This window comes from Phacochoerus africanus, chromosome 11 (genome assembly GCF_016906955.1).
Source record: "Phacochoerus africanus isolate WHEZ1 chromosome 11, ROS_Pafr_v1, whole genome shotgun sequence".
Classification (NCBI taxonomy): Eukaryota; Metazoa; Chordata; class Mammalia; order Artiodactyla; family Suidae; genus Phacochoerus; species Phacochoerus africanus.
In genome coordinates this window covers 11,139,099-11,152,464 of record NC_062554.1, presented here as the reverse complement: position 1 = coordinate 11,152,464, position 13,366 = coordinate 11,139,099, and the positions used below count along the sequence as shown (strand labels likewise).

The 13,366-nt window shown below is 37.3% G+C and overlaps 1 protein-coding gene across 1 annotated transcript in view; it reads left to right on the top strand.

The window, feature by feature from the left end:
- The window catches only part of LOC125112073 (glycerophosphodiester phosphodiesterase domain-containing protein 4-like), a 108,709-nt gene that overhangs the window by 85,865 nt on the left and 9,478 nt on the right, over positions 1 to 13,366 (top strand). Inside the window, exons 15-16 of the mRNA XM_047754331.1 lie at positions 2,432 to 2,514; positions 3,258 to 3,310. Of these exons, the coding sequence (XP_047610287.1) occupies positions 2,432 to 2,514; positions 3,258 to 3,310 (136 nt within the window). The remainder of the gene's footprint in view (positions 1 to 2,431; positions 2,515 to 3,257; positions 3,311 to 13,366) is intronic.

Below are 13,366 nucleotides of genomic sequence, written 5' to 3'. Positions count from 1 at the left end.
TAATTGGAGCAATTAAAAAATTAAATTAAAAAATATTTCCAAATGAACCATCTATGATTTCTAAGATTTGTTTCCTTAAAGCACAAGAACTTAAATTTGTGGGAGAAATGACCTGAACGAAGACTCCACTCAGATTTTTATAATCCTCCCACCCCCTCATCTCTTAGTGTTTCACTCACACCTAATTCAATTGCAGTTTATTTTTAACTGACCTATTCTGTCTTCATTGAGTTTTTTCAAAATGTTCACTTAGTTTCCTTGGAAATGCCATATGTTTAAAACTTGGGGTTTTATAGATCTAAGTAACATTTAATTACACTGTGCAATTATAACAACAGGTACAGCCACTCTAAGCCATATACAGTAAGAACTATTGATTCTTGGTGACTGTACAGCTCACCTGGTGGGCATCCTGAACCAGATCCAGGCATCAGTCAGTCAGGTTCCCAGAAGGAATTAAGAGTCTCAGGTTAGTGGCTGTTGCTTAAGAGCCTTTATTGTACCAGCCTAGTAGAGCTATAGTGAGGATTAGCTGTGAAAATACACTTAATATACTTAGAACACCTCCTTAGTTCCTGTAAATGCTCATTAATATTAGTCGTTCTCATCATTTTCATGATAACTTGTGTTATTGTTTTTCATGCTGTTTTTATTATTATCATTATTCATCAGTCCAAGGAAAGACCTTGGAATATGTTGAAAAAGGTATAAGAAAGAATAAAAATGCCAGACTCAGTACCATCAAGAGATATTGGAGGAGGAACAATGAAATTAGGAAGGATCAAACCAGGCAATTAAAAAACTCATACAAGAGAACCTAGAAGATGGAGCTTTGTGAAATGGGTGATTAGGCAAGGATCCTGGAGAGGTGGGCATGTTAGGTAAAAATTATAATTTCAACATACTTATGTGAAGTACTGTGATTTAGGAGAATGGTTCCTAAATGCTGGTTCACTGGCTGGTTGCTTGTTCCTGTGGAGCTTGTTTAAAATTCAGACATTCTAATTCTCGAGTTTGTAGTGAGTCCCGGGCACCTGTGTTACTAAAAGCTGCTCAGGTAGATTTAAATGCACAGCCAGGTTTGGGAAGCCATGAAAACATAGAGCACTGGAAGTCAGGAAACTTGAGCTCTACTCCTGGAATAGACTTGAAACCATACTCCTTCTCTGGTGGGACTTGAAACCAGACAAAACTCAGATTGGGCCTCGAACCCACAGACTGGACCTCAGATCCACAGACACCTTAGACTAGAACTTGAACTCATGATCCCTGACCTAAGAGGGGCCTCAAACCTACTGTCTTTTGATTGAAATCCCTAGCATCGGGATTTACTGAAGCTAAGATTCTTTTGTCTTATCACAGAAAGAATTCAGTGGAAGCAAAGTGGCAGGCAAAGAGTGAATTTATCAGTATAGGACACCTATGAGAGATACAAGCAGGTTGGCAAAGGAATACAGCAGCCCTGAGGACAAAAAAAGCTACAGTTTTATAGTGAAAGGAAAAGTAGAGGAGAAGACTGCCTTTATCCTCGTTTTTGGATAGATGTCAAGGCTTACATCCTTAGTTCCTATTTTGACCCTAGATGGTTTAACCAGGACTGTTGTGGTGCTATTTAAATTGTATATATTATATATAATATATAAATTTAATAAATTATTTAAACTTTATATACAATTTATTATATATATCATGTAATTTATAATTGTATATAATATATATCATATATTAGCAAAAGGGTGGTAACATACACTAAAATAGTATAATTTATCTCAGGTTTCAGGATAATGTCTCCTTTTACCTAGTGTTTTCCCCTTTCACCTATATTTCTGTCCTGGCTACATGCAGAAATGCTACTTTTCAAGGACTATTAACTACCTGACTTCATGTTACAAGACTCAGACCCCATATCTTTTGTCTTGTGTTATAACTATCAGGGTTTGAGTGTGTCTGGAGTTTAGATGTGTCTGGAGCGGCATTACCTTCAGGGTAGTGTATATTGTTTCTAGGTTACTGGATTCTTTTCTGGAGTGGTCATTAGCCTACAACAGTCTCCAAAACTCCCTTAAAATTCCCTTTCTGTCTTTAATCCCCTAGCGGGATTTCTAAACTATTTATTTATCCTAGTTCTATTGCTATCAGATTTTTTAAGTGACATCTCTGAAACTCCCTCAGTCCTCTGTCTTGAGGGTTCAGGGAGATGAAGTGGGTGAAGTGTTTAATCCTTTATAGAGATCTACGCACATTAGGGGGGTTTTGTTAGGATAGCAGCAGGTACTCCCCGTGTTTGTGACCAACCCCATCAATCAAGTTTCCTCTGCCTGGTCTGTCCTCACTCCATCCCTGGCAGCCAAGCAAGGAACTTGGCCCGCATGATCTAAAGTCCCTTCTAGTTGTGAAGTCCCACAAGTATGGTTTGTGTTATGTTTTGCAGACACCAAATTTCTATATTTTGATGTGGATTCTCCTGGACTGTGCTTCTGCAGTTTTCATTGTTGCCATATTTTATTTTCATTGGTAAGCATATATTTGTAATTTTTAAATGCTTTTTCCTAAAGTAGAAATATAAGTGATTTTTATGGAAATTTGAGAAAAGCAGTTACACTCTTCCCATAATCCCACATGGCAAATCCTCAGGGAGACAGGGTTTTATCATCTGATGCTGCCTGCAGCTCCTCACACGTGACCCACCTACTGAACATGAGACCACATTTGAAGGACGAGGACTCTTGCTAAAGCTTAACCAAAGCCTGTGACTACAGATTCAGTGTGGATCAACTGGGATGGGACAGGGACCAAAGGTTGTTCACAAAAGTGCCTCCAAATCCTCCTGCTTTCCACAGAATTGCACATAGCGGGGTGCTGTGTAAGGGCAAGTTCACAATCTGGAAAGCCTGGAAATTTGTCCTGGCTTTGCCCTTGGCTGCTGGGTGAACCTGCGAAAATCATTGCCTCTTTCCAGGTCATAGTTCTTTAAAAATCTGTCCAAGAAAATTACATTTTTGAATCCTTGCAGGGCAGATGCTACAAGACTGCAAGTTTCAGGGTAAAGAGGGGCCATCTGGTAGCAGAGATCATTGCAGTTAGGACCCAGCATGCCCATCATTTTTTCATTTGAGGTGGCCTTTAAAGGGGGAGACTACAAACCCTCTGCTTAAGGAGGAATTTGACTGGATGATATTCTTTTATGGCCATTGTCTTGCATTATTGCCTTTTTTGGAAGAGGCCTATGGGTTCATGGGTAGTTTGCTTTCTTCTAGGTGGAGAGAAAGCCAAAGTGAAAAAGTCCTCAAAGGTATCAGCAGTTATGCAGGTAAAGTCAGAGACCTCATGGACTCCCATCTCTTCCTCCCTACCCATTGCCTCAGGATACAGGGCTTTCCTTTAATGTTTCTGACAAGAGTTCAAGGAGTCTGAACTGGGGAGTTGGGACCAGTCTCACTGAAATGGGGACAGATAGGCTAGGCACAGATTCTGGAAGGCCCTTGGCATCAGGATTCATTTTGGACTCTATCCTCTAAGCAGTGAGGCTCCTTGGAAGACCGTGAACCTGGGTGGTTTCTTGTTCACTTGTTCATATATTCACTTATCACACAGTTATTGAATCCCACTTTGTGCCAGGCACTTTGAGAGAGTCTGAAGTAATTGAAAGCTGTCAATGGAGGGTTGCCCAAGAGAAAAGAGGTCTGTCCCACAGAGAGCAGTGAGGAAGCAAGCAAGGTACAGCAGTTGGCCCCGCTGGACCAGGCACCTAGGTCCAGGACAGAGAAACTGCCATGACCATCAGAGCTGAAGGTGCTTAATGGGACTTTAATTGTGGGCAATGTACTTTGGAAGGTGAAAACTGCAGAGATCTTGGAATAATGGGCTAGAGTCTAGGCTCTGCATATACTCAGTCAGGAGATGGCAAATGAGTTTCAAACAAGGAAACAGTATGATTAGATTTCTGTATAAAGGGATGGAATAGCAGAATAACTTATTATGCATCAGAATAACTCAGGAGCTGAGAAACTGAGATAGGCCTAGTAAGGGGAAGAGAAGCTAGAGTTTATTCTATATATAATCACACAGCAAGTTACTGATTTGGGAAGCCAGTGCAACATCAGAGGAAAAACCAGTTAGGAGCCAGAGGACTGTGTAGTACATGATTTAGCTTCCTCTAATAGCTCCTGGAGCCTTAAACAAAGTTGCTACAATCTCAAAATCATGACTTAATTAAGTTTATTGTGGACAGCAGTAAAGATAATGGGATGCCTATATCAGCTGGCAGAGTTGAACACATACATAGAGTTGTAGGAATGGATCCATAAGGACTATGAAAAAAAATAAGTTCAGAAATTTGAAAGATAGTGGTCTTTCATACTATAAAACTGAAGATTTAAACAAGTTTACCCAAATTTATTAAGGAATAGTGATATCTCTAGTAATTCTGAGTTATATGGATATTAAAAATATCACACTGCTGGTTGTTAAGTCTAAAGACTGCATTCACCTGCCTTATGAATTTCAATAGTTGTAATAGTAAACTCGGGCTGTCATAACAAAATACCAAAGACTGGGTGGCTTACACAACAGAATGGATTTTCTCACAGTTATGGAGGCTAGAAGTTCAAGATCAATTTGTCAGCAAGTTTGATTTCTTCTGAGACCTCTCTCCTTGGCTTGCAAATAGCCACATTCTGGCTGAGTCCTCACCCAGCCTTTCTTCTGTGTACACACAAACACTTGGTGTCCTCTGTGTGTCCAGATTTTCTCTTCTCTACTCAGTCTGGATCAGGGCTCACCACAGTGGCTTCATTTTAATCATGGCTTTAAAGGCTTTATATTCTAAGTTAGTCACATATTGAAGTGCTGGTTGTTAGGAATGACACAAGTTAAGTCCATAAAAGTAATCCAGCCAAGAAATAAAAAGAATATGGATGATGAGGAAAGCATGGATGGGAGAGAGATTTTGAAGGAAAGTTTAAAGAAATGTATGAATGTGGATGAAGCACTCAGTTTACTTGACCCAACTTACCATCATGTTAAAAAGAGAAGAAAATAAGGTGAGTAGAATATTAAGAATTTTTCCTGTTTCTAAGTTTTCAGTTGCCCATTTCAGAAACCAGTTTTTCTTCATCTAAGTAAATTTATTGAAAATCTGTTTGAGTACTTAGAAGTGGTGGAACCAAGTTGAGAATCCGGGAAGGAACACAGACTGGGAAGAAGCCAGAACCACTGCCCAGATCCACTCTGAGTGTGGAGAATAGGGCCTTGAACACTAAGCATAGTGTCGTGTCTTGCAGCACAACCTCACCCCTCCCCAGGATGGGTGGTACTGCTGCACCTGCTGCTGCCACCAGAAGGAGTTCCTCACCACTCTTGGTTTAGGATGTATTTTTTTAGCCTATGAAGAAGTTTATCCTTTTTCTTCTGTCTCATATAGTTTGTTACGAATAGTCTTCCAAAAAAAGGAGTCTTCCATTTTTTGTTATCATAGTTTCTCTACTTTCTGTGGCTGCTTTTTAAGATTGTTCCTTTTATTACTGGTTTTAAGTAATTTTATTATGGTTTGGTTTATTATAGTGTCTATGAGTGTGTATATGTGAGTGTGTCTATCTGCTTAGGGTTTTCTGAAATTTTTAGATCAGTGTTGGATCAGTATAAATTTTCAATGTATATTTTTCAAATCTTTTTCTATCACTACTCTCTTTCTGGGATTCCAATTACATAGATGTTAGGTGGCTTCATATTAACCTATGATAATATGGTTACTTATCCCATAGGTTACCAAGAATGTTATTTATATCTTTAGCTTATGTAATTTCTTTGCTTGATTTTGGATATATTCTATTACAGTATGGGTTAGTTTTTAGTTACTGTGTAACAGATTACCACAAACCTAGCAGGTCAAAGCACTACAAATTTATTGTCTCACAATTTCTGTGGACCAGCTGTCTAGGCATAGTTTTGCTAGGTGCTCTGCATAGAATCTCACCAGACTAAAATCAAGATATTGGCCCAGTCTGTAGTCTCGTCTGAGGCTTTGAGTCCTCTACCAAGCTCATGGGTTGTTGGCAGAATTTAGTTCCTTAAAATCTCAAAACTGAAGTCATCTACATTTTCTGAATCACACTTGGCAGAGTTTTGCTCTGATATCTTAGAAAGTACTTTCAGGTCCTAGCCATATAGCTTTCTCAAAACATGGCATTTTACTTCTTCAAAGCCAGCAAAAGAATGTCTCTTGTAGCAGATGGGTTTAGGAAAAAGAGAACAAAGGAAGAAAAATAATACACACACAAAAATCCCCCACAGGAAACAAGTTGAAACATGGCATTAGCTATAAATGGACCAAATTCTCAGGATAGCAGTAGAGATCATCAGACTGGATAGTAAAAAAGCAAGACACAGCCATATGCTATCTACAAAAGAAATACTTAAAATACAAAAGCAAAGATTAAAAGTGAAAGGATAAAAAATAATATGCCATGCAAATAATAAGCATAAGAAATAATATCTTTAAAAATAAAATTCAAAAACATGGAGCATTGGGGTGGAGAGCCACAAAAAGGCCCAGTAAAAAGGCAAAATTATTTCACAAACAATACAGACAATCCTGAGGGTCACAAAAAGCTTGGTGGGTAGGCAGAGAGCCGTATAAGGCCCAGTGGGCAGGCAAAGATATTTCAGAAACAGTGAAGATGGTCTCAGGAGATGTAAGAGCCTGGTGGGTGGGCAAAGTGAATTCAGAAATAGCACACACTATCCAGGAGATGCAGATGGCCAAGAGAATTGATGGGGTGCTCAGGAATACCATAAACTCCATAATCCCCGTAAACAGCCAGGGAGGGGACCACAGAAGCAGTGCACATTGCATGTCTGGCTAGAGCTGACACAGGCCCACTGAAAGGATGCATGTTTTGCTCCGTGGTGGCTACAGGGATCAGTCTGCAATTGGCCTAGTAGTGCGAGGGACTACAAGAGTTGTACAGGTCCTATGGAAACAGAGAGCCTTTTAATAAGAGTTAAAGATCAGCCCCTGCCCTTAGGGCTACAGAGAAGACTCCCTAGAGGGATCAAACAAAGGGAGTAACTGCAGAAAGGTTGCCTGCCCCTGCAGCTAAAGAGAGCAGTCCTGAGAGCCTCCCTGATGGAGGATGGATGCAGGAGCAGCTGCTGACATTGCCAGTTATAGGAAATGGCCCTAAGAGCTACTTGGTAGCAGGAGGAGTCACAGGAGCCAGTGCTGCCAACCCTACCATGAAAGTAATCCTGAACTGTGAACCAATGCCACCGCTCTTACAGACCCCATTCCAAGCAGCCATCCCGCTCCAAAGGAGGTAACATAAACCACTGCTCCCATCACATGCTCTGATACCACGCCTGAGAACTAGATTCTGCTGCATCTACATACCCACTGTCAAGGAAATGGCAAACATAGAAAGTTAGACATTAAGAGATGAAAAAGAAATAGCTTTCAACAGGAGGAACAAGACAAAAACAGACAAAGACAACTAAATGAGGATAATATAGGCAATCAACCTGAAAAGGAGTTCAGAGTGATGATAGTAAAGATGATCCAAGATCTTGGAAAAAAACAATGGAGGCACAGATAGAGAAGTTACAAGAAATGTTTAACAAATAGCTAGAGGACTTAAATAACAAGCAAACTAAGATGAGTAGTACAATATATGAAATGAAAAATACACTAGAAGGAGTCAACAGAGGCAGAAGAATGAACATGTGAGGTGGAAGGCAGAGTGACTGCCACGGGGGAAAAATGAAAAAAGAATGAAAAGAACTGAGGAGAGTTTAAGATACCTCTGGGACAACATTAAACGTACCAATATTCATATCATAGGGGTTCCAGAAGGAGAAGAGAGAGAGAAAGGGCCAGAGAAAATATTTAAAGGTATTATAGCTGAAAACTTCCCTAATATGGGAAAGGAAATACTCACTCGAGTAGCTGAAGCACAGAGAATCCCATATGGGATAAACCTAAGGAGAAAAATAGCAAGACATGTACTAAACAAACTGACAAAAGTTAAATACAAAGAAAAAATATTAAAAGCCACAAGAGAAAATCAACAAATAATATACAAAGGAAACCCCATAAGGATAAAAGCTGATTTTTTTTTCAGCAGAAACTCTGCAAGCTAGAAGGAAGTATCAAAGTAAATTTAAGGTGATGAAGGGAGGAACCTATAACCAAGAATAACTCTACCCAGCAAAGCTGTCTTTCACATTTGATGGAGAGATCAAAAGCTTTTCAGAAAAGCAAAAGCTAATAGAGTTCAGCACCTCCAAACCAAACTATAAAACAACTACTGAAGGAACTTCTCTAGGCAGAAAAAAAAGCTACAATCAGAAACAATAAAATTACAAATGAGAAAACTCACTGGTAAAGACAAAGATAATATAAAGGTGGAAAATCACCCACTGACAAATACGATATCAAAACTAGAAAGCATGAGAAGTGGAGAAAAGTGCAGAACGTTGAAAATGCAAAATAAGAGAACAGCAACCAAAACCAATTCTGTAAACAGAATTGGTTATATCAAAATCTAATGGAAACCACAAATGAAAAAAACTATAATGGACACACACGTAAAAAAAAAGCAATCCAAACACAACACTAAAGACAGTAAGTCAAAAGAAAATATAACAAAAGAAGAAAGGAAGAAAAAGACAAAAAAAGACCAAAGTAAAAATCCAAAACGAGAAAATGGCAATAAGTACATACTAATCCATAATTACACTGTCAATGGATTCAGCGCTCCAAGAAAAAGAAACAGTCTAGCGGAATGGATACAAAAACAAGACCAATATATGTGCTCTTTACAAGTGACCCACTTCAGTCTTGAGGACACATACAAATTGAAAGTAAGGAGATCAAAGGAAAGCCATAGTAGAAATAATCATGTCAGACAAATGAGACTTTAAAATAAAGTAACTAAGGACAAAGGACACTGCATAATAATCAAAGGATCAATCCAAGAAGGAGATATAAAAATTGGAAATATATATACACCCAACACAGGAAAACTGCAATATATAAGGCTGCTAACAACCATAAAAGGAGAAATCAACAGCAACACAATAATAGTAGGGAACTTTTAACACCTCACTTACATCAATGGACAGATCATCCAGACAGAGAATCAACAAGGAAACACAGTACTTAAATGATAGCCTAGACCAAATAGACTTAACTGTTATTTCTAGAACATTCGATCCTAAATCAGCAGAATATACATTCTTCTCAAGTGCACAAGGAACGTATTCCAGGACACATCGCATCTTGGGTGACAGATCAAGCCTTGGTAAATTTTAAAAAGTTGAAATTATTTTAAGCAGTTTCTCTGACCACAGTGCTATGACACTAGAAATCAACTACAAGAAAAACAACAACAACAGCAAAAATTGCAAACTCTTGGAAACTAAATATGCTACTAAACAACCAATGGATCATTAAAGTAATCACAGAGGAAATCAAAAAGAAACTTAGAGATAAGTGATAATGAATATACAACCATCCAAAACCTATGGGACATAGCAAAAGCAGTTCTGAGAGGGAAGTTTATAGCAATATAGTCTTATTTCAGGAAACAAGAAAAGCTCAATTAAAAAACCTAAACTTACCCAAAACAATAGAGAAGGAAGAACAGACAAAGCCTAAAATTAGTAGAAGGAAAGAAATCATGAAGATCAGAGCAGAAATCAGTGAAATGGTGACAAAGAAAACAGAGAAGATGAATGACACCAAAAGTTTGTTCTTTGATAAGATCAACCCGATTGATAAACCTTTAGCCAGACTCATCAAGAAAAAAGGGAGAAGACTCAAGTCAATAAAATTTTAAGTTAAAAAGGAAAAATTACAACTGACTCCATAGAAATACAATGGAGCATAAGAGACTACCATACGCACCTGTATGCCAGTAAAATAGACAATCTAGAAGAAATGGACAGATTCTTACAAATGTCTGAAACAGGAAGAAATTGAATAGACCAATCACAAGTACAGAAATTGGAAATGTGATTTTAAAAATTCCAAAAAACAAAAGTCCAGGTCCTGGTAGCTACACAGGGGAAATCAATCAAACATTCAGAGAATTATCATCTATTCTTCAGAAACTCTTCCAAAAAATTGCAGAGAAAGGAACATTCGCAAGCTTATTCTATGAGGCCACCATCACCCTGACACCCAAACCAGACAAGCATACAAAAAAAAAAAGAAAGAAAGAAAGAAAAAATGAAAGAAAGAAAAAAGAAAGTTACAGGCCAATAGCACTGATGAACATAGATGCAAAAATCCTCAATAAAGTAATAGCAAACCTAATCCAAATATATATGAAAATATATTCACCATGATCACGTGGGATTTATCCCAGGGGTGCAGAATTTCTCCATTATTCTCAAATCAATCACCATGATACACCATATCAACAAACTGAGATATAAAAACCACAAGATCATCTCAATAGATGCAGAAAAAACTTTTGACAAAATTCAACACTTGTTTCTGATAAAAACTTTCCAGAAAGTTGGGGTAGAGGAAACCTAACTCAAAATAATAAAAGCCACATATGACAAACCCACAGCTAATAACATCATTCTCAATGGTGAAAAACTTAAAACATTTCCACTAAGATCAGGAACAAGACAAGGATGTCCACTTTCACCACTACTGTTCAATAGTCTTGGAAGTCCTAACAAGGGCAATCATAGAGGAAAAAGAAATAAAAGGAATGCAAACTGGAAAAGAAGAAGTAAAACTATCACTGTTTGCAGATGATACTATACCTAGGAAATCCTAAAGACAGTTCCAGAAAACTTTTAGAACTCACCAATGAATTTGGCAATGTTACAGGATACAAAATTCACAGAAATCAGTTGCATTTCTATATACTAACAATGAAAGATCAGAAAGAGAAATTAGGAAAACCATCCCATTTATCATCACATCAAAAAGAATAAAATACCTAGGAATAAACCTACTTAAAGAGACAAAAGACTATACTGTGAAAACTATAAGATGCTGATGAAAGAAATCAAAGAAAACACAATCAGATGGATATATACCATTCTCTTGGATTAGAAGAATCAACATTATCATAATGATAACCCAAGGCAGTCTGCAGATTCAATGCAGTCCCCATCAAATTACCAAGGATATTCTTACAGAACTAAAAATATTTTAAAATTTGTATGGAAACACAAAAGACCCTGAATAACCAAAGCTATATTGAAAAAGGAAAATAGAACTGGTGAAATCAGGCTTCCTGACTTCAGACTATACTACAAAGCTACACTTACTCAATTAATATGGTACTGGCACAAGACAGAAATATAGATCAATGGAACAGAATAGAAAGTCCAAGCACCTATGATTAAGTAATCTATGACAGAGGAGGCAAGAACATACAGTGGAAGAAAGATGGTCTCTTCGATAAGTAGTGCTGGGAAAACTGGACAGCTACATATAAAAGAATGAAATTAGAATACTCTGTAGTACCATACACAAAAATAAACTCAAAATGTAAGACCATATACTATAAAACTCTCAGAGGAAAACATATGTAGAATGGTCTTTGACATAAATCACAGCAACATTGTTTGTAATCCACCTCTTAGAATAAGGTCAATAAAAAATATAAACCAATGGGACCTTTTTAAAGTCAAAACTTTTGAACAACAGAGCAATCCATTTAAAAAAAACTGAAAAGATGGAGCATGATAATGTGAGAAAAAAGAATGTATACATGTGTGTGTAACTGGGTCACCATGCTGTACAGTAGAAAAAAAAATAATGTATTGGGGAAATAACAACTGATTACGACTAAGACTGTTTGATAAGAAATAAACAAATAAATACTGAAAAGACCACCCACAGAATGTGAGAAAAATCTTTGTAAGTGATGCAATTGACGAGGGCCAGATCCAAAATATACAAACAACTCATTCAACTCAACAACAACAAAAAATAACCCAATCGAAAAATGGGCAGAATACCTAAATAGACTTATTTTCCAAAGAAGACATGCAGTTAGCCAGTAGGCACATGAAAAAATGGTCAATGTCATCCAGTATTCCAGAAATGCAAATCAAATCTATGAGATACCACCTCACACTGGTCAGAATGGCTATTATTAACAAGTCTCCAAGTAGCAAATGCTGGAGAGGGTATAAGAAAAGGGAATCCTCCTTCACTTTTGGTGGGAATGTGAACTGGTACAAACACTAATGAAAACTCTATGGAGATTCCTCAGAAAACTAAATATAGAACTACTTTATGATCCAGCAATTCCACTACTGGGGATATATATGTATAAAACATTCATTCAAAAAGATACATGCACTCCTATATTCACTTCATCACTATTCACAATAGCCAAGACATGGAAACAACCCAAATGTTCATCAGCAGATGAATGGAATAAGAATATGTGGTACAGATATATAATGGAATACTACTCAGCCATAAAAGGACAAAATAATGGCATTTGCAGCAACTTGGATGCAACTAGACAGTCTCATACTAAGTAAGGGAAGTCAGAAAGAGAACAACAAATACCATGTGATATAACCTATATACAGAATCTAAAGTATGGCATAAATGATCATATCTACAAAACAGGATCATATTGCAGACATGAAGAGCAGACTTATGGTTGCCAGGGGAGAAGGAAGAGGGAGTGGGATGGATGGGGAGTTTGGGATTGTTAGATGCAAACTGTTACACTTGGAATGAATAAGCAGTGGGATCCTACTGAATAGCACAATGTCCAATCTCTTGGGTTATTGTATGATGGAAGTTAGTATTAAAAAAAGAATGTACATATATATATGAATGGGTCACTTTGCTGTACAGCAGAAATTGAAGGAACATTGTAAATCAACTATCCTTTAATAAAAATTTTTAAAAATGAGGCATTACTGGAAATGAAGATTTTGTACTTATAAAATAGTCATTATATCAGGAAGGCACTATAATTTTACACTTAATAACAGATTCAAAACACATTAAACAAAAACTGAAAGAGACAAATAATAGTTGGAGATTTTAATATTCCTCTCATTACCTGAAAGAACAACTAAGCACACACAAAAAATAAAATCAGGATATAGAAGTCTGAACACTTTTAGCCAATTTGACTTGTGTACAGAAAATGGTATACTCAACAACTGCCAAATATACATGTTCAAAATTACTTGTGTATTTGCCAAAAGAGGCCACATGATAAGGCATGAAACAAACCTGGAAGAGATAGCTGATTTCCTTATTACATAGACACACACACACACACACACACACACACACACACACACACACACACACACAGAATTAGAAGAAAATTAGAGGAATAGGTTCCAATCAAAAGAACAAGAC